The following is a 23,286-nucleotide window of genomic DNA, read 5'->3' as shown; positions in this document are numbered from 1 at the left end:
CTCAGTGAGTCGAATCTTTTCGTTTGTTTACCGGTGTTTTGCCTCAGGGAATGATTTGCATTGAGGGACTGTAACGGTAATGAAACACACCAAAAAATACATAAACAGCTGTATATAAGACGAAGGTTTGTGGAGATTGTTTTGTTTTTTAAACATTTAATGTTCATCTCTCTAAAAAAAAGTTAATATAAATGAACACAGTTAAAAGTGAATAAGCAGAAATCTAAAGAAACAGAAAAGCAGAAAGCAGAAAACACGTCGACCTGAAAAGGAATTTAGATTCAACCCAGTGAGTCGAATCCTTTACCTGTTCACCTACTTAGAAAGGTTAGATAATCATATCAATTTTTATATAAAGTTATTAGGCAGTAATTATGAAGCAGACAATACTATAGACGATTTACTAAAGAACTAAAGTAAATTACTACAAAATAAAAGTACTTTACTAGTTTATGGCAGCAATAAAACACTCAAAGACCTACATATTTCACAATACAACACATGTTATAATCTATATTATTTAAAAAAAATACACATTCTGTCTTTTTTTTTTAAAAAAAAGGACAAAAATCTTAAAATCTTATTTTTAGTTTTATTTCACAAAAAAGTATGTGGCTTATGGCTGTATACACATAAAAAATGTCCTGCGGCAAGATCATGCTTTCACCAGTACACACCGTATGACATTGTGGGTGTTATTTAGCACATTTCACTTCAGAGGCAGAAAATCTACCACAACATACTGTAGTTAATAAAACCAAACTCCTCTTGCTTCATTGGAAAGATTGAAAATGAAAAAAATAAATAGTCTTAAACACCAAATGCAGTGTCAGACCTAATAGAAACTGAGAATCGGGAGCTAAAAAGGATTGTGAATGAAACCATTGATCTTACATCCTTCTTTGTATGTCATTAAATAAACTGAGCTTTGTTCTGTTTTCACAATGAACACAATTCAGTTTTAAGAAACTTCTGGTTATTTTCTCATCCAGACACATCAATAACCTTTCAGTCAATTGCTTAGACTAAAAATGCATTGCTGTTTACTGCTGTATAAAAACAATGTCCAGCTGGTACTCATTAAAATGATTCTGTGGCTTTTTCAAAATGCATAGATTTGTGCTGTATTTGTGCTTTATATTAGGTACAAATTAGATAAAACCAAAAGAGAAAATGAAAACAGGAGATACTCAGAGAAAGATTCCAGTGAATATGGGACAGTAAATAGGCTCGTAAGCTATTTTTGGAGAGTAATGAGACTAATAAACCCACTTCATGTTCAAATTTAGCAGTGTACTTGGATCAAGCCCCACTCAAACTATAACTCCACATCCTCAAACATGATTTCTGCCTGAAATAGGCCTACATGTTCACTCAATCCTCAATGACTTATCTGACTTCACTTTGGCAATAAAAAATAAGTATAAAATATAATCTTTATGCATTAGCATGGCAATAAATCGTTAAAAAAACAAGAAAGAAACATGCAATAACGTTAGAGAAGATTTGCTAAATAAAAGTCACTCAAGTGTCATATTGTAAATTACGTGGAAGCATGTCTCAATAATTAAATTACCCAACCTACTGTATATTCACCCATCCAAACAGCTCTTTCTATCATGTCACACCTTTTTGTAAAGTTTTAAAAATCAAATATTGAGAACACTTTACAATAATGTTCCATTGGTTGACATCTGATTATGAGTAATTTTAATTCTTGGTACATTTAGTCAATAAAAAACATGTTAAATCAGACTCGTTTAATTTAATTTTCCTTCGGCTTAGTCGCTTTATTCATCAGGGGTCACGCAGCGGAATGAACCGCCAACTTATCCAGCATATGTTAGTTCATCCAATTCACCTATAGCTCATGTCTTTGGACCGTGCGGAAACCGGAGCACCACACCAACACAGGGAGAACATGCAAACTCCACACAGAAAAACCAACCCTCTCAGCCGGGATGCGAACCATTGACCTAAAGAATTCTTGCTGTGAAGCGACAGTGCTAACCACTGAGCCACCGTGTCGCACTAGATCAGATTTATTCATTAATTCATTTTTTTTCTGGGTTAGCCCCTTTATTAATCTGGGGCTGCCACAGCAGAATGAACCGCCAACTTATCCAGCATATGTTTTTTACACAGCGGATGCCCTACCAGCTGCAACCCACCACTGGGAAACATCCACACACACTCATTTACACACACATACACCATGGACAATTTAGCCTACCTAATTCACCTATACCACATATTTTTGGACTTGTGGGGGAAACTGGAGAACCCGGAGGCAACCCACGCAAGCACGGGGAGAACATGCAAACTCCACACAGAATTGCCAACTGACCCAGGCGCGGCTTGAAACAGCGTCCTTCTTGCTGTAAGGCGATTGTGCTACCCACTGCGTCACTGTGCTGCAAAACATAGCTCTGTAAAACATAGGCTGGAATAGTAGGTGGTTCATTCCGCTGTGGCGACCCCTGATAAATAAAGCACTTAAGGCTGATTTATACTTCTGAGTCAAGCATACGCGTATTCTCCGGCGCAGCCTTCATGCAGTTGCATAGAATAGCACAATCTTTGTGATTGGTCAGCTTGGTGGCTGTGACCAGTGTGGGTGGGACGAGAGCTGCGCAAACTCGTGTTTACAAATGTCGAGTCCCATGAAGTAGCTATAGATGGAAACTTGCGCCGTGGTTCACTCCAAACTCTTCACTTTAACTCTTGCACTCTGATTACTCGACGCAGAAACGTTAGAGTCTAAACCAGCCTTAAGCTAGATTAAATGAATGAATTTAATAACTAGCTTACTTTGCTAGCATGTGCACAATTAGCTTTTCATTTAAGCTAATCTTCCAACTCTGCTCTGGTTGTGTCTTTAATAACTTAACAAAGATTGAATATATTACCTTTTATTATTATTCACTGCCAGCTCATGTAAACGAATGTAATATTGGAACATTATTGTAAAACAATACCCAAATATTAGTTTGGTCTGTTAATCACGCGCGAGTCACATTTCATTCTTGGGTTGATAGAATTAATACCTCTATTGTTTTGGTTTAAAAGTGTGATGTTTAAGCAAAGCTGCACCCATATCCAGAAGCATCCTCATATCCAAATTATCAGACAAACCATATATAATACTGTGAAATAAACAAACAAGAACACAAATAATTTAAATAATAAATAGATAAATACATCAGTCCATTTCTCACATACTTTCACAAAAGACATTGTTGAATAATTCATCCAATCTCTGGAAATTGGGACGTGTCCCTCAGGGATCGGAGATAAAGAGGAGCATCTGATTGGCTGGAGGTCTTGATTGACTGATGAGCCCCGCCCCTTTATTTGTCTCAATGAGGATTGGACACTTTTAGAGATCACTGACAGGACACTAAGGGCCAAAAAGATGAGAATGTTGGGCCAGACAGTTGAAAGGGTCACATGGAAGTCTGGAGATGGCCGCAGGTTTCTGGTCCTCTTCAAGAGCTAGTAACACACTAGGACTGTTAAAAAAATAAACAACATTGCCAGAAGAAAGAGAGAGAGAGGGACAGAGAGAGAAACAGTGATCATGAGTTGGTGTCAAATTAAATCACCATATCCTGTTTCCTATTTAAACTTTTGCAACAGAAAACAAATAATTGTATAGCTCAGACGTGAACTTGAAGTTTTGACAAACATACAGGGTTACATGCAACAGCAAGAAGCTTTTAAGCAGGCAAAAAAAGGACGGGAGGAAAGGAACGTTGTCTATATTTGACAACTCAAGATGAAAGGGTGATGAAAGGGCATCTGGGGTCAAATTTGAGAAGAAATAAGATCTTAAAATAAAAGTAGTCTCTTAGGCTCACCAAGGCTGCAATAATTAGATCTATACAGTACAAAAATGTAAAATATTGTGAAACATTATTGCAATTTTAACATATGTTTAAGTAGTTTATTGTTATGATGACAAAGCTGAGTTTTAAGAAGCCACTACTGCAGTCTTCAGTGTCACATGATCTTTCAGAAACCAATCAAAGTTTTGCAAAGTAATTTAAACAGTTCATATTATTATCAATGTTGAAAATTATTGTTGCTGCTTTTTTAATTTTGTGGATATAATTTTGTGGATATTCCATTGTTTTCCCTAAACTATCATTATTATTATTACATATTTGAAGTTAGCATGATAATACATAGACCTCAGAGAGCAATAAATAAAAACAAATCCATTTTATCACACCTTTAAAGGGGTGGTCCAGAGTGGATTTTTAAGGCTTGTGTTTATAAGATGCAAAGCAATGTGTGCTCGTGCTTCATTTGTAAAAAATCACGTTATTTTTTTAAATATATCTTACTTTGATTATATATTGCTACTCAGCTGGCATGAAAATTACTGTCATATTTTTAGTTCCTCCAAAAGGCTCATCTTCAAGAGGCTCTGATTGGTCAGCTAACATAACATGCTGTGATTCGCAGATCGGCTCCACGTCACCTGGAAAAGCGTCACGCCTCTAACAGCTTTGTAAATACTGTAGCTGAATCCCAAATGGCACACTATACACTATGCACTCATGCACTATGTACTTATGGACTTACCCACTCAACAGCGTAGTATATGTATGTAGTGTTGCCCTACATGGAACACTAATGTTTTTTTACTACACAAAATTTCCAACTGTTTCCCATTTGACGTTTGCCAAATTAGTGAAATAAATTAACAAAGTGCCAAATAATACCTGCCGTGAGTATAACCGCATTACCCATCGGGAGGCTCTCATAGAAGAATTTCGCTTTCACAATCCCAAAACAAATAAAGTTATCGTACATGTGTGCCCGATAGCTCCGCCTCTTCCGCTATGTGAGCAAAAGTGTGGTCGTTGATTGCGTAAAGTGTCCAACATTACACACTTCATTTTACCGGCTGAATGAGTGCATTATCCAGGTAATTAAAGTGCTCTTATTATTTTTATAGTTTTCATTGTTAACGCACTTCTTACACTATTTAAACTACAAAATGGCATAGATTAGTGCATAAGTATGCGATTTGGGACGCACCTTGTCAGTCAGAGTAGCTGTTAGCCGTATTAGTTTGAGCCTGAATCAGACAGTAAATAAAGAGGACACAGCTTAACGTCATGCCAGCTCTCTAAAATAACATCTGACAATTTCTTTCACATACATTCAAGTTATAAGCATGTGTAAGTAATATAAAATGTTTACATTTGTTTTACAAGTTGGTTATTTGAGATGTAGAATGCAGGGAAAGCGGCCGCACAGAGAGACACAGCAGCGCTGCTGAAGATTGTTGCTTGTTTAGGAATTTGTAGCTAAATTGTTAGCGGTGCCAAACAGCATTTGCTGTTGTTTACATTCTTGTTTACGTCCTTGCTATAACATACTGGTAATGCTAATAAACTAAAACTAAAATAATCCACAGCTTCTTCTATTATGGTTGGAGCTGCTTTTTATGGAGGAGTTTCAGCTGAATCCAGCACTGAACTGGCAGAGATTCTATAAGCTGTCCTTTGTCAAATGCTAGCTGTATATTATTTTATAATTCCCAGGAACATAATTAAAATGAAATTGTAAGCACTTCTCTCTTTGTGTCGTGTCCTTTGGAATCCCAAATACAAAAGCAGAACAAGCTCTGTGGAAACAGCATGTTTGGACGGCATTTTAGCTTTCTCTGTTATAACATTACAGCATCTCTGGCCACGCCCTTTTACTGTGCAGGGTGGATGTGCGTGGTGAATGAAGCGCTTGTGATACCACTAACCCAGTGTGGTGAGAAATTGAGTCACCCCTGAAATAGAGGGTTGTTACAAGATCTGATATGGATGCAGCCGGAATTAAATGAAATGTATTTATATTATTTATATAATTTCCCATTTGTTGTATTTTATTATCGTCTATCCTCCCCAAGCATAAACCCAACAGTCACAGTAACGTAAAAACTGTAGTTGTATCGTGTATTATCTATGTTATCTATTAAATTACCCAATAAATTGTACTTTTTAAGGTCTACCCACACCTCAACCCAAAACCCAACCATCACAGTACCAAATATGAATTATTGTTATAGAGTGTCATTAAAAAAATGCAGCTATATTAATGTGCATATCGATCTTCCAGCCAGCCGAGTATTCAATCTACACTTTACGCAATAGAATCCACTTAGGACCCCAATGGATCATCTGCATTTAATGCTTGATCAAAAGCTATTTCAGGATAACTTGTTAATCCTCTTTACTAAATAAAAGCCTACACTAAATATAAAGTACTAAGCGAAACGCAAAATACATCTCATCAAACTGCTGAAGGTTAGACTAAATGGGATAGATACATGTAAATAGACATTTCTATATTTGGGAGAATTTTATTGACAAAGGGGTGTGTATACTGTATGTTTGTCTCTCTTATGTCTGTCTTATGTGTATTATAGTACTATCGTCATTGATTCAGCCTACTCATACAAGTGCATCACTTCACACATATAGTTTCCCAGTAATTTAGTTTTATGTCATTATAACATTTTTTTAAATGACAAAAAAACGAGAACAAGATTTCGTTGCATTTAAATATACAGTTGAAGTCAGAATAATTAGCCCGCCTGAATTAATAGCCCCCATTTATTTTTTTTCCCCAATTTCTGTTTAACAGATAGATGATTTTTTCAACACATTTCCAAACATAATAGTTTTAATAACTAATTTCTAATAACTGATTTATTTTATCTTTGCCATGATGACAGTAAATAGTATTTGACTAGATATTTTTCAAGACACTTCTATACAGCTTAAAGTGACATTTAAAGGCTTAACTAGGTTAATTAGGTTAACTAGGCAGGTTAGGGTAATTAGGCAAGTTATTGTATAACGATGGTTTGTTCTATAGCGAAAAAAATATAGCTTAAAGGGGCTACTAATTTTGACCTTGAAATGGTTTTTAAAAAATAAAAAACTGCTTTTATTGAAGCTGAAATAAAACAAACAAACAAGACTTTCTCCAGAAGAAAAAATATTATCAGACATACTGTCAAAATTTCCTTGCTCTATTAAACATCATTTGGGAAATATTAAAAAAAAGAAAAGAAAAATTCAAAGGGGGGACTGGATGTATTTTTTTGTTGTCCCCAAACTTTGTTCGTAGTAACTCTGTAAAGCCAATGTCTCACTTTGCATTGAACTTTGAGTGTGTTACATTCAGAGATGTTGTTTATGTTCACAAATCTACAGTACTAACACATCAACTAAAGTTTAAAATATGATATCATAGTATACCACCCCTTTAATAATGTAATGCACACTGAGTAAATGTATTATTTTAATAACAATAGGGTTTCCACAAACATAATAAGCAGCTCAACTATTTTCAACATTAATAATAATATCTCTTTAAAAGCAAATCAACATATCATAAATTCTGAATGATCGTTTTAAAAATTGCAATTATTCCAAAGAGTAGTGAAAATTAGTTGAGTTGTAAAAGTATGACCAAATGGGCGAGTGCTGTTAACAATACTTTGAATTTGAATTTCTGACTCTACATGTGACGTTCTTCTCTTATTGACCAATAGTGTATATAGAGGAAGCAATAGAGAGTGAGTTCCTCCACGGGACGGTTACCTGTGGGCCGTGGATGCCCTGCTGCGCCTCAGTTGTGGGGAGGACGGCGGTACTGAGGCAGCAGGCTGCTGACAATCTAAGAGAAACTGATAAATTAGACAGATATACAGAGGTGTGACAGTCAGGGTTAGTGACACAAACACACACACACACACACACAAATGAAAAGTGAGCACAGAGGAAATGGTTGCAATATAGCCTGACTTTATAGGTGTGATTTTATGTGTTAATGTCATGCAGAGTCATACGCAGAGCATGTAGAATGAGAGTAACACCAAATTATTAGCTGCTATTAAAGATGGAAATAGTTTAAATGTAGAAGGAAAGTTTACTAAATAGACATACAGTACACCACCATTCAAATGGTTTGGGTAGGTTAGATAAGTATGAAAAAATACTTTATTTTTTAATAAAAGACACTAAAAACATAACAATTTCTGTGATGCAAAGCTGAATTTTCAGCTGCCATCACTCTTCAGTGCTAACTTGTATATATACAGTATATATATATATATATATATATATATATATATATATATATATATATATATATATATATATATATATATATATATACACTCACCGGCCACTTTGTTAGGTACACCATTCCAACTGCTTGTTAATACAAATTCACTCAATCACATGGTGGCAGAAACTCAATGCATTTAGTTTAAACCGGGTAAGAAAGGTGATTTAAGTGACTTTCATGGTTTTTTCTATTTCAGAAACTGCTGCTCTACTGGGAATTTCATGCACAACCATCTCTAGGGTTTACAGAGAATGGTCAAAACAAGAGAAAACATTCAGCGAGCTGCAGTTCTGTGAGCGCAAATGCCTTGTTGTTGCCAGAGGTCAGAGGAGAATGGCCAGAATGGTTCAAGCTGATAGAAAGACAACAGTAACTCAAATAACCACTCGTTACAACTGAGGTATGTAGAAGAGAATTTCTGTACACACAACACGTCCAACCTTGAGGCGGATGGGCTACTGTAGCAGAAGACCACACCGGGTGCTACTCCTGTCAGCTAAGAACAGGAAACTGAGGCTACAATTCGCAAAGGCTCACCAAAATCGGACAATAGAAGATTGAAAAAAATGTTGCCTGGTCTGATGAGACTCCATTCAGAAGGTAGGGTAAGAATTTCGCAACAACAACACAAAAACATGGATCCATCCTGCCTTCTATCAATGGTTCAGGATGGTGTGGTAGTGTAATGGTATGGGGGTTATTTTTTTGGCAAACTTTGGGCCTATTAGTATCAATTAAGCATTGTGTCAACGCCACAGCCTACCTGAATATTGTATACATCCCTTTATGACCACAGTGAATCCATCTTCTGATGGTTATTTCCAGTAGGATAGCGCACCATGTCATAAAGCGCAAATCATCTCTGACTGGTTTTTTGAACATGATGCTGAGTTCACTGTATTCAAATGGCCTCCAGAGCTCAATCCAATAGAGCGCCTTAGGAATGTAATGGAACTGGAGATTCGCATCATGGATGTGCAGCCGACAAATCTGCAGCAACTGCATGATGCTATCAAGTTAATATGGACCAAAATCTCTGAGAAATATATTCCAGTAGCTTTTTGAATCTATGCCACGAAGGATTAAGGCAGTTCTGAAGGCAAAAAAGGGTCCAAACTGGTACTAGTAAGCCGCACCTAATAAAGTGGCCGGTTAGTGTGTATTACAAGTGGGGTTTTTGTAGTATGTATTGAGAAATTCACCTTTTGAATGGTAGTATATACGTTAAATGCAAATGACGTACAATGCTGCTGCTGTGTTAATGGGAGCGTGCATATACACATGTACATATAAAACATGATCAAAAAAAAGTTTGAATTAAAATATACTTGGTGCTGTCTAGCTAAAATCACACAAACACATCTCAAACATTGTGAACAATTTAAACAATATATACATTTTTTCTTCTAAATTTGCTATTGTGAATATAACATGTTTTGGGTGGTTGCTAGGATGTAATGGGGGTTGTCAGGGTGTTGTTATAGTGTCATGAGTTGGGGTTTATATAAATGCATCAGTCACCATATCTCAATACTTCACATATTTATATCTACAGACTCAATATGACAAATGAAATGCTATTTGAGTGGGACCAGAAGGAAAATACCGCTTTGTGGTTGTGATATGTTTTGATTGCCATGGGCAAACAGCATTTGACACATTTTCTACTGGGAAAAGTATGAAGAAACACTGACACCTGCAGGCGAGGAGAAGAATAGACTGTTTTCTGTTAATCTTTCCATTTTAGTGTAAAAACAAATAGTGCTACTTGATTGCTTGAACGTTGGTGACACAGGTGAAGTGGATCAGACTGGTTTCCATTATGATTAACAAAGACTATACTGAGTCATATCAGCCAGAATACACAGGAAACAGCAATAGCACAAATGTTAAGACCTGAACTTATTCATAGGGGGAAAACTGCTTTCTTCGCAGAAGCTTGTCTGTACATGTAAATGTGCCCGCTGCGCTGTCTACCATAAGAAATGTACTGTATGAATCTCGGTCAGTCTTGTATGAGCAATGCTAACACTGATAATCTGATGCTCTGTACAGCTTTCCACTGCTGATCTTGTCAAATGCTTTTTGGCCCACAGCACTGTAAACGAACATCATTCTACACAATGAGTGCCATTTACTTATTATGTACATACTGAACACATGTAAACTACATTTATATAAATCAATAAAAAAAGACTATTAAACACAGTAAAAGCTTTTATCAGTTATTTATTATTAAAAATGCATTTTTTTGCATCCATGCTACAATATATTAGCAAAATAGCCATTTCTAAAGTGTTAAACTGTAATTATTACTTTAGTTTAAAAATATAGAAATAATGTGAATGTAATATTTCATATTATAAACATAATATAATGCAATAAGGACCTTGCAATCACTATGAAAAATGAACTAAAATTTGAAAATATTAATTAAAATTACCTCCCTGTTAACATGAGCCCTGTTACCCTTGAATGTATCAACATAATCCTGTTAAAAACATTAAAATTCTATTTAAAAGTTATGTTTCAGATACAAACACTTCAATCTAAATGTACCTAATAGTACATTATCAAAATAGAAAATGCACCCATTGCATAGAATGGCTTATGATATGATGAATGATCTGATGTGGCTCTGTATTCTATAGCTCATTAAAATGCAGTAGTCAGGCAAAACGTCCCTGCATTTGCACATGGCATGTCCTGCATCCCCATATGCTGTGTCCATGAATAGAACAGCTCTCTCTCTGGCACATTTAGTCATACAGAGTGCCATGGGATCATCTGAGCATCTTCTGTTAGCTGCATTAACCTTCAAAAAAGCTTTAGATCAGATACTGCTTATGATTTCAGTTTACAATATTTTGAAACACCCGTAAGGCCTAGAAACAGATAGTGCAGTATATACGGTAAAGCCAAGAAAACTGTTCTATCCTTCAATGCACACTGTCGCCAGCTGATGGAGCTATAGTTATGTCATATTTGCCATTGAGAAAATAACTGAAAACTCCATCACACAAACTAACTGCTTGGCATGCAGTTTGTAGCACTCTTTTTATCAGGCCATGAGATGAAAGCGCACATGCAGGAATTATTTTCTAACAGGGACATGCATCGATCAATACCTGTTTTATGATGCGAATACATATCCTTATTGAAGATTCCAACAATTATGCTTGCAAAGAAACTTTTATATATATATATATTTTTTTTTATCCAGACCACAAAAAGTCAACAAATATATGCAATCTTTTTATTTAATATTATCTTTATACTCAGACACTATTTAATAAATACCATCTCACAAAGCCACACGGCCCACATATACTGACCTTACAGAAAAACCTGTTACTCATTTGTTACTCATTTGAAACACGGGAAACACAAGAAACGTGGTTTTGGTATGTGGTTTTTAAAGTGATCACATTTTTTTCCTCAAATGAGAATGGTCCAAAATCATAACAATCTTAACAATATCGTAAAATGTGTAGAAATCAATCAAAATGATTATATATTATTTTACATACACAAAGCCACATGTTTCATGTGTGTTTCACTCGTGTTCCACATGTGCTTTTAATGTGAAGCTTATATAAAATTGATTTTGTACAGGCAGAATTGGCAGAAAGTATCATTAAAATAATTGATTACTGAATTATGGACATTTTAAATAGTATCAAATAAAAATGTCTATAAATCTATCCCTGAGTTGAATCATACACTCCAAACAGTCACTTCGTATGGAAACCAGTCTGTCCTCAAACCTTGTCACCTACTCAGGGTCAGCACTCGGGATTCTAGAGTTTCTTGCAGTTTTGAACTGAATCAGATCGGAGCGTATGCGCGATCTCATGGAGCGCTGTGACTGCTGCCGAGCACCCAGATAGGGAGAAGTGGGAGCAGACCTGGCAACATGAGCGTCAGAGTCCCTGCTATGAACAACTTGACAAAACTCAATACTTAACGTCTCTGGGTCTAACACTAAAGTCTGAGTGCCCAGGTTCCACTGCGACTGGCCAAGGAAAAACGGTTGGGTTGAGGAGGTCCAGAGGGACGAGGATGGAGTAGGTACATCCAGTGAAGGAGAGCTACTAGCTGATGCAACCACATTGTTTTGGAACGGAAAGGAAGGGGGTTTGGACGCAGTGGGACTAGGGGGAGCAGTGAGTGCAGTTCCATGACTTACTTTTTGAGGGCTGCTCTTAATTTTTGGCACTTTCCCTCCACGGCCACAGTGCGACTGCTCGTGGTCAAACTCCAGGTCCTCCAGGCGCTGCGTGAGGGCCAGTTTCTGCTGAATGGCCATTCGCAGGAGGGAGTTCAGAGTCTTCTTTTCATCTTCTGCGGCAGCCAGCTGCCTCTGCATCTCATCTAGTTGAGTTACATACTCATCACATCTAAACAAAGAGCAAGAGAGATTTGAAATTTACATTCAAAGTGATTAGCTCTGTTTCCATCCACTGATTTATAAACACATTTTAGGATATCGCATAAAACCACTGATGGGACAGCATTAATGGGCAAAGCTGCAGGCCGACCACATTGTAAAACATTTTAAATGTTGTTTTGGTCCTTCTAAAATCCTTTAACCAAAGCACATCATCAATGTAGTTCAATATTAATAATCCCAGAACTGTCTTGAGCATCTTCCCTCCCAAGGAACGGTCTCTTGCTTCCATAAGCCCCTGCGCATTCATTGTGTTTTGTCTTTGTCTACTGAGGTACACGTATTTATTATATAAGAAAAAACGGCAATGGTGACTCCTTCAACCATTTTCTTTTTAATATTTGGCATCAGTTTATCAGGAAATGATGATTGTGTACTCTTTAACTCATCGGATTGAAACAATGCTTTATTCGCAAATGTTTTATGCGATATTCCAGTTTAACACATAATTTTGATTAACATCTTTGGATGGAAACATAGCATTTGAACTACATCAGAAGACCTTTTAAGTTGGAGGAGAGCGGCAGAAAATGTATATAATGTTAACTGCAGACAAGAGCTAAAAATGTACCTTGTTGCAAACATTGCCCTCAGTGAGGAAAAGGTGGCTGCGTCTTCTTTGAGAGCCTTGAGTTCATTCCTAAGCTTCATCATTGTCTCCGTCACCATGCATTTCTCATTTTCATACTTGCTCTTGAGGTTTGCCAGGGCCACCTCAGCAGTCTAGAAACAAATATGACAAAGATATAATGTTCTTTTAGGTTTGCTTTTATTACTCAATTTAAAAGTAGTTCTTGCAAAGACTTGGTCTTCTACCTGTTTGTTGGCTTTTAGGACAAGACGTAAGGTGGCGATCTGCTCTCTTTTGGTGCTCAGGAGCGATTTGAGTTTCAGGATCTCCTCCATGCAGGCCTCCTTGTCCTTATCGAGGATAGGCGCCAACTCTCTAGCAGCAGCCCTCTGCCTGGACAACTGGAGAGAGCGGTCTACAGCCTTCTGCAGGTGCTTGATTTGGTCACGGATGATGGCGTTGAGGTTATAGATGTTCATGGGCTCCCTGCGGAGATCACCTGTCTCTGGAATTGTGGAGGATGAGAGAGATGAACCATTGATTGGTGAGCCAAATGGGGTTCTATTGGGACTTCCTCCTTCCCCTTTAATTCCGTCTCCAAGGGGTTCCTTCGAAGGAGAGTCTTGAGGACTCTTGGACATGTCTGAGGAGTTCACAGCTGCAAGACGCCGAGCTAAACGTGGAGAAAGCAGGGCTCGTGGGTCTTCTGGGCCTTTGAGACTGCCACTACGTGTGACCCGACTCTGACGGTAGTAGTCCAGCATGACACGATTTGGCGTTTCATTGTTGCACAAGCAGACGTGGTGGTAGAGCTGAGCAAGTTCCTCGCTAAATGTAACCAGCTCATCTTGAGCTGCATTCAGCATGCCGTTACTTTCGCTGGCCATTCCAGAAGCACACCGAAGCTCAGCTTCCAGACTGCTGACCCGCTCACGTGCCTCACGACAGCTTTTCTCCAGTTGTTTCACCTGTTCTTCAAGCGCCTGGACCTTCCCTTCGCTGTGGTTGCTCTCTTCTGATTGGCTCTCCAAAGACTGGTTATACTTTTCCTTCAACACCTTAAGCTCCGCCTTCAAGTCAATGACCTCAGTCACGGCAACTCTGTATTTGCACTCTAGAAGCTCTATTCCATTGATGTCTGTTTCAAACTCACAGCAACCGTTAATAGGACCGTCGCCCTTCTCGGACTCTTCTGTGTCAAACTCCTTGTCATTGTGGAGGCGTTTCATAGCATTAACACGTTCCGTAAGGCGGTGAACACGTCTGTGCTGCTCAGTTAAAGCACCCTGCGTGTGCTGCAGTTGAGTTTGAGACTCCTGCAGGTTGGTAAGTAGAATTGCTTTCTCTCGCTCAACCTGGTGGAAAAAAATATAAAAGTGAACACATAAAAACTAATACATATTTAATAAAATACAAGTATTTATTAATTTAATAATACATAAACATTTAAATAAATAATTTGTATTTATGTAATAATTTATTTTAGTTAAATGAACAAAAATACATTTATTTATTTATCCATTAAGTTCTTTTACATTTCCAAACATTGCAGGTTTATTTAAGTCCCCTAATCCCAGAAACGTCTCCAACACAAACAAACATGCATTATCACTGATTATTACACGGCTGTTTGGAAAACTCTGATTGGTCAGTTGCTACATTCCAAGGTATGCTATTCCCATATAACAGCAGCTGAAACTAATAATACAGGCTCATCGTGGTACATCCATGTTAATCATCAGTGAATACATTTACATACATGTTTATATGCGTGTCTGTCAAGCTGCTGTTTTTGACTATTTAGTGCCATCTTGTGACTAAATAACATAGGCTAGCCTATGCTCCATTCAGTCATTTTTTCTTCTGTCAGATTTTAATAAAATATTATGACTTAAAACTATGTTTTGAGTAAGCTTTTTAAGTTTTGTGGGAAGTAGCTATGTTAAAATCAAGATTATGCACATAACAGGCGGTTGTTTTTGCAGAATAAAGCCCTTCAGCCTTATACAACAGCACTATGCATGGCGTCATCTTGTAACTGAATAAAATGTAGGTTAGTATATCCTCAATTCAGCCATTTTCCTGTCTATCAGCTTTGCCTTTATTTAAAGAATCAATAAAATAAGCTCCACTTTGCATCAGGCTGCAGATAAGCCTGCATGGCTTTATTCTGTGATAACAACCGGCTGAATGTACTTAATGCCATACTTAACATAATATTTTTATTTTTATTTTAAAGATAATATAAGAGACTCTGCATGGTAAAATTTATGCTCTAATGTTATTTGTTTATTAGATCACTGGAAAAACATGGAATATTTTAGTTTATCTATGTGCATATAAAATTCCCATCCATTGACAAGCTGAAAGTTAGGTGTGTTGGCTTGCTTGTCACAAATTTAGCTCAACCACAGACATGTGATTCCTGTCACTGAGCTCAAGTGCTGCTTAATTGCTTTTTGATCACTCATTGTATCGGAAGTGTCAGCCATCCAACAGCTTGAGGCTGAGATAGCGAAAAACTATTGATTCCTTTTTGGAGAGGATCCAAAGAATAACAAAAGGAAATAAATTTGAAAGTTAGCAGAGGTGGATGGGGAAACACTTTTTGTTTGGATAAATGCCAGGCAATCAGATTTATTCGAAGAGTGTGGAAACAAGTAAATAGAAAAAAACAGAGATGTACATGTGCAAAATGCATCTAAATATCAAATAATACTGCAGCTACTGCTTTATACAATATGAGGCTATGTATTTGATGTCCATCCCACACAGTTAGAGAAAACACTGTATACACATTCCCTAGAGGAGACTCCTGGATGCAAACATGTTATGTAATACTTTTATGTGAAATTGATCTGTTTCGACTGTGTGGATGAATTTATGTGTGGTAACATTGTTTTTAAAGCATACATGACCAAATCAGCCCATAGTTCTGTCAACAGATTGTAATAGATATATTTCATTGTAATCTTATGATAATATTTCATTTAATAAGTAATTTTAATTTATATTTTTAATTTGAAAATTATATATATAATTCTGTAAAAAAAAAGAATATATATTTTATTAGAATATATATAAGTATTATTTTTGATTTTCTTTTTCTTTTTAAAATACTTCTCAAATTATGTTTAAAAGAGCAAGGACATTTTCACAGTATGTCCGATAATATTTTTTTCTTCTGGAGTAAGCCTTAATTGCTTTATTTTGGCTAGAATAAAAACTGTTTTTTATTTTTTGAAACCATTTTAGCGTAAAAATGATTAGCCCCTTTAGGCTATATTATTCTCGATAGTCTACAGAACAAACCATCATTATAATAACTTGCGTAATTACCCTAACCTTCCTAGTTAACCTAATTAACCTAGTTAAGCCTTTAAATGTCACTTTAAGCTGTATAAAAGTGTCTTGAAAAATATCTAGTCAAATATTATTTACTGTCATCATGGCAAAGATAAAATAAATCGGTTATTAAAACTATTATGATTAGGAATGTGTTGAAAAAATTAACAGGGGGGGGTACATTTATGGGGGCTAATAATTCTGACTTCAACTGTATATATATATATATATATATATATATATATATATATATATATATATATAATTTTCTTTTTTTTTTAGAATGACAGACTGAACTACATTCACTGTAACTGTCATGTCATACTCTTTCACTTGATTTGCTGTGTGATGCTCCTTTAAGCAGCTGATGCTCTCTATGTTTCTGTGTCAGCACTGGCAGATTTTCTATTCTTGTCCCATGCTGTCTTTCTTTGCTGAATATGCCCGTGGCACACATACATACAAAAATATTACTGTGTTCCTCTTTTACAGGGACAGCCACAGAGCACTCACTCATAATGGTAATCAACCTGACAGTAGCCTCCCAAAGCACAAAAGAGACCTTTGCGTCTACTGCATTCCACTTTCCTTCATTCAAATTTACACTTGAACACTTAAAGGGGCAATTTGGCCAAAACTGAAAATTGTGTCATTGTTAACTTTCCTAATGTCCTTTCAAGCATGTAATATGAAGATTTTTTTAGAAACACTGGCAACTAAATAATTAGGGTCAGGGTGCGAGCTACGGCGGAGCTAAGGGGCTCTCCTAAATAAGGCAGGGGCTCCTCTGAAAACATGATTTGTGAAATTTTGGAGGGTCTCAAAAATATTCACGAGGTGTTATTTTGTGTGGTTAATGTGCGTTTTTTCAGTATTGTGTAATGTGATCATGGATTATCACGTGTAAAGGTGTAAAAATATAATTCTTGCATGCATGACGGCGATTTACAAATCACTTAAAAAAGTTAACTACATATTCTTGTCATAAGTATCAAGGTGTAAGGGGCGAGCACTGAGGAACAAAGTCCAGTCATGTCAAAAACTGACAGCCAGATGCTGGTGGACAAAAATATGATGTGACGTTGTGTTTTGTTTTATTTGCTTCATACAGTAGGCCAATACAATGGGTTTTTTTTAAACATTGTGACATTGCTGTAAACATGTTGGACAATTAAGCTAAAAGCAGGGTATACTTGACAAAACAGAACCCTTTTCAATGGTGTTTCTTTCATTTTCAAATACACGATTATGTTTTACTGGAGTTATCCTGTGTGTTTTATAGCCTACATTATTGTGGCAAGGGACTCTCAAGATCAAAGTGACACCTCCCCCGTTAGAAAAAATGGGCTCCCCCAAAGGCTACGGTGTAGTTCAAACATTGATTTGGCTTCCCAGTGGCTTCCATTGTACAAGAAATGCAATGGACAAAAGAAGATATTTTGAAAAATTACGTAAACATGTAACCATTGACTTCCATAGTATTTGTTTTCCTATCATGGAAGTTAATGGTTAGAGTTTTCAGTTTTCTTCAAAATATCGTCTTTCAACAGAATAAAGAAACTCAAACTGGTTTGGAAACACTTGAGTAAATTTTCATTTTGGTTGAACTATCCCTTTAAGTTTCCTGCATATTTAGTGTTGAGCAGTTTAGAACAAAGTGAGAGTGAGTACCTGATAACAGACTTTAATTTACAAAAATGTAATGACAAGTGTCTAAGTAGAAGTTTCAAGAGAATGAAAGTGTGACAAAATGCAAGAATACATAAATGAAGAGGTAAATGGCTGTTTTAATAAATAATTTATTTAATAAATAAATAAATAAATAAACAAGAATACAAATTTAGTGAGTCAACAAGATATTCAAATGAGATCTAATTTAAAAGACAGATGGCATTTGAATACTCACTTAAATACTATGTTGACCCTGAACATTTGTATTCTTGTTTATTCCTTTTCATGTGTTCAATACAACCTTTTACCGCTTCATTTATGTATTTATGCTTTTTGCCACATTTGAATATTATGTAGGGTGCTGAGTTGCTGGTTCGAACCTCGGCTCAGTTGGCGTTTTTGTGTGGAATTTGCATGTTCTCCTTGCTATCACGTGGGTTTCCTCCGGGTGTTCCGGTTTTAACCACAGTCCAAAGATATGTGGTACTAGTGAATTGGTTAAGCTAAATTGACTGTAGTGTATGAGTGTGTGTATGTGTGTAGATGTTTCCCAGAGATGGGTTGCGGCTGGAAGGTATCCGCAGCGTAAAAACGTGCTGGATAAGTTGGCAGTTCATTCCGCTTTGGTGACCCCAGATTAATAAAGGGACTAAGCCGACAAGAAAATGAATGAATGAGTAAATATTATGTTCATATGCTCTCTAACAGTAGCCCAGTTGCCAGTTTGCCAGTTCGTAATTGTTTTTTTTATCACTGAATCATTATTTTAAGAGAGACAAAAAGGGACAAAAATTCTGCTTCATTCAGTACCATGAAAAGTGTTTATAAGTTACTGAATAAAATTTTTTTTTAAAAAAATTATAAATATAATTATACCTATAAATATATTTATTTATACAGTTGAAGTCAGAATTATCAGCCCTCCTGTTCATTTTTTCCTCAATTTCTGTTTAACGGAGAGATTTTTTCAACACAATTCTTAACATAATAGTTTTAATAACTCATCTCTAAGAACTGACTTTGTCTTTGCTATGATGATGGTAAATAATATTTGACTAGATATTTTTCAAGACACTTCTATACAGCTTAAATTGACATTTAAAGGCTTAACTAGGTTAATTAGGTTTACTAGGCAGGGTAGGGTAATTAGGCAAGTTATTGTGTAACGATGGTTTGTTCTGTAGATTATCGAAAAAATATAAAGGTTAAAGAGGCTAATAATTTCGACCTTAAAGTTTATTTTAAAAAAATTAAAACTGCTTTTATTCTAGCGGAAATAAAACAAATCAGACTTTATATATAGACTTTATATTATTTTAATTTTAAAGTGTGCATCACAGTTTATCATGAAACCCAACCCTATAATACCCCCTGTCATGAACGAACTACTCATTCAAGTTATGTATGTTTTTAAGAGAGAATGCATTTTCAAACAGCCAAATTAGTAAATAAAATGTACATTTTTAAAAATAAAATAAAAGTGTTTAGTGGAGTGATTTCTCTTTAGCAACAATCTAGTGTATTTGTCCTATTCATGCTCAAAAAAAGAGGTATAACAACTAACATATCAATAATCAATCCAAAAAAATACTATTTGGACTCCAGTCCTACAGATGAAGTCAAAATTATTAGCCCTCCTGTCATTAAAAAAAAAAAAAGTTTAGGAATTTTTCACAGTATTTTCGATAATATTTTTTCTTCTGGAAGATTTCGTCTTATGTGTTTTATTTCACCTAGGATAAAAGCATTTTTTTTAAGCATTTTAAGGTCAATATTATTTGCCCCCATAAGATTTTTTCGATTGTGTACAGAACAAAGCACACTGTTATACAATGACTTGCCCAACTAACATAGCTAAGTCTTTAAATGTCACTTTAAGTTGAATACTAGTACATTGAAAAATATCCAGTAAAATATTATTTACTGTCATTATGGCACAGATAAAATAAATCAGTTATTAGAAATGAAGTATTAAAACTATTATGATTAGAAATGTATTAAAGAAAATCTTCTCTTCATTAAACAGAAATTGGTGACAAAAATATAGAGGGGGCTAATAATTCAGACTTAAACTGTATATTATAATCAGATTATCCCATCTTTTTCGACTGACCTGTATGAGCTGCTGCTTGAGTTTCTGTATCTCAGACAGGTTGAGTTCACTGAAGAGATCAGACACCGGGAGCATCTCTGTCTTCCTGCGATGGTATTCTCCTTTTGGTCCATGTCCATTACACTCATTATTACACCGGTTGCTGTCCTCGTTGTTAGGACTGGTCCCGGAAGCAGACGTGCCATTGGTCGCAGCCTCCTCTGCAAACTTCAGACCCTCCACGGCAGAGATGGCCAGGTGAGTGCTGGCTCCATAAACACTGTCAGTCAGGCTGAGATGATGAGCCAGCTCTTTTCTCAGATTGTTCTTCTGCTCTCGTTCGCTCTTCAGAGAATCCAACGCTTCCTCCAACTGGCCTTGGGAAATGTCTTTTAACCGTAAAGCATCTTCTAATTGACTGTTGAGCAGCACCGTTTCTTCTTCAAGCACTTTGATTTCATGCTTTAGACCCTCATATTCCACCTGTGAGAAATAAATGGACACTCAACTGTGGAATATAATAATCATAATAATGATAATAATAATGATGATAATAAAAAATATAATAATATTAATAATGATGATGATGATAATAATGATTATATTATTATTATTATTATTATTATAGTTAATAATAATAATAATAATAATTATTATTATTATTATTATTATGATAATAATAAAAGAAATAAACAAACAAACAAATACATAAATACTTATAAAAATAAATAAAAATAATAAAATAAGACACACTGTCACTCATTTCAAATAAAAGTCATTACAATTCCAATAATTATAGCCATAAAATAAATATATAAATTAAGAAAAATTATTGTAAGGAGTCTTTTTAATACCAAAAAAAAAAAAACAATATTCCATCTTTACATTTTCTAAAGACTGTATCTTTGAATAAAATAGAAAAACATAAAACAAAAAATAACAAAATTAATTAAATTAAAATAAAACAGACATACTGTCACTCATTCAAACTAAATGTTTTCCTTTTTTAAATTCATTTGAAACAGACTGAGATTTTTACTTTAAAATAAGTTTTTTGGTAAATTTAAATATGGTATAATTAAATGTAAACATCCCTTTCTTTCAAATCAACCAATGACGGTATAGCCCTCACTACCAAGATCTGAGGAAATTATATGTTTCTGAAAATGCTGTTGATGGTGTGTGTTTACCTGATTCTGTTTGAGTGTTGACACCAGTTTCTGTAAAGTGATGTTCTCCTCCTCCAGCTCAGTGTAGTCCTGCAGAAGTCTGGCCTCTCTGAACTTATACTCTCTGATCTCCTCTCTCATCCGGCTCCTCTGCAGCTCTAACGTCTCATTGTTCTGAAAGACACGCAAAAGGACAACACAGAAAAAAGTAAGCACAAGCCTATTGTAAAATTAATATGCAATATACAGTGGAGAAATAAGTATTGAACACGTCACCATTTTTCTCAGAAAACATATTGCTAATGGTGCTGTTGAATTGAGATTTTCACCAGATGCTTGTACCACCCAAAGAAATCCATATATGCAAAAAAAAAAATCCAATCAGTTTACAAATGAAGTTATGAGTAATAAAATGAAATGACAAAGGGAAAAAGTATTAAACACATGAAGAAAGGGAGGTGTAGAAAGCCCAGACAGCATCTGAAATCTCTCAGTAGTTCTTCTGCAACCATTTGCCCTTCCTCACTGAACTGTAAGTTAATATTAGCTGCTTTATTCCAACTTCTACATTACTATGATGAAGATGAATCCAGGGTGGATATTTCAGCAAGACAATGAATCAAAACACAGCCAAGAAAACTCTTAAATGATTTTAGAGAATTTTACTGTATAAAATACAGTAATTCACAAATTCAGGGCTGTGCGAACAGACCAAAAAAGTATCATATCAGGTGACATTTGTCATATACTTTTATCACGACAAATATAAACTATTTAAAAGATTTTAAAGGTCCCGTAAATTAAAATAGAGGTTTTTAATGTTAGGATCACTATGTTAGTCTTAAAGATTTATATACGCTAGTCGGCTTCAAAACAGTAACACAGTTTGCATTAAAAAGATTTAAACAAACAAAGCTTGCAGTTTGTCGCTTCTGCCTAAATAGATCAATACCTGAAATCACCTCATACTTCAGTTTCTCATCAAATTGTGTGACCCATACAATGCTCTAAAATATTTGACATGCCCTTCCCACTTCAAGACGCTTCTTATTTGCTTTTCATTTGATGCGCTGGGTCTCAACCACTCTCAATGGCAGAGCTGTGATAAAGACTAAATGCTGTGTGCTGTTTTTTTAAAAGGGGAGGGGTTACTATAAAGTATGTCCCGCCCCTTCTTCATGTTTCATTTGAGATTTTGTCAAACATCGAATAAAAGTGCACATTTCAAAGCACTTCATGGGACCTTTAAAGGCACATTTTTGCCCCTCAGTGAAAGTTGTAAAAGCATATTAATTGTTAAGTTAAAATACTCTTTATTGTCAAAACATGACAAAATTTCAACCAAACTTTTCACAAATATGAAATGCAAACATACAGTAATGCATAATACATAATGATATGTATTGAACTTGTTCCTTGACTTTGGGGAAACTATGCAGATTTTCTTAATTTAATTTAATTTAATTTAATTTATTTTAATTTAATTTAATTTAATTTAATTTAATTTAATTTAATTTAATTTAATTTAATTTTAATTATTCAATTTTTACGTTGTCATCCATAACATTATACGGGACATATAACTGATCATAATCAGACAGATAAAACCATGCATATAGCATTATGCATATAAATCTGTTAAATATTATTATAACTGAACATATTAACATATATTCTGCCCTAGAATCACCTAGCATTCATGTTTTTAAAAACGTGTTAAGACAAACTTTTTTTAAATTGCATACAAATATAATAGTATGTAAAGTACGCATTTTATGTACATTTGTTTATAATGTATGTGTTTGTGTGTTTATATTTATGTACTGTGCGTGTGTGTGTC

General features: G+C 35.4%; 1 protein-coding gene across 3 annotated transcripts in view; it reads right to left on the bottom strand.

Moving 5' to 3' along the window:
* Positions 1-578: 578 nt before the first annotated feature.
* Positions 579-23,286, bottom strand: part of bicd1a (BICD cargo adaptor 1a) — a 67,302-nt gene continuing 44,594 nt past the window's right edge. Inside the window, exons 3-9 of one of the 3 annotated variants that reach the window (XM_087293005.1) lie at positions 21,468-21,620; positions 20,299-20,760; positions 13,415-14,524; positions 13,170-13,321; positions 12,338-12,548; positions 7,620-7,695; positions 579-3,512 (exon numbers count right to left, since the gene is read on the bottom strand). In XM_087293005.1, coding sequence (XP_087149131.1) covers positions 7,648-7,695; positions 12,338-12,548; positions 13,170-13,321; positions 13,415-14,524; positions 20,299-20,760; positions 21,468-21,620 — 2,136 coding nt within the window. In that variant the 3' untranslated portion in view covers positions 579-3,512; positions 7,620-7,647. Of the gene's footprint in view, positions 3,513-7,619; positions 7,696-9,673; positions 12,549-13,169; positions 13,322-13,414; positions 14,525-20,298; positions 20,761-21,467; positions 21,621-23,286 lie in introns of those variants that run through there. The other 2 variants (XM_087293006.1, XM_087293004.1) reach the window with 2 other exon arrangements.

The sequence above is a fragment of the Danio rerio genome, chromosome 18 (genome assembly GCF_052040795.2).
Source record: "Danio rerio strain M-AB ecotype USA chromosome 18, GRCz13ab, whole genome shotgun sequence".
Taxonomy (NCBI): Eukaryota; Metazoa; Chordata; class Actinopteri; order Cypriniformes; family Danionidae; genus Danio; species Danio rerio.
The sequence above is the reverse complement of the archived record's forward strand: the minus strand, read 5'-3'. Positions and strand labels throughout refer to the sequence as shown.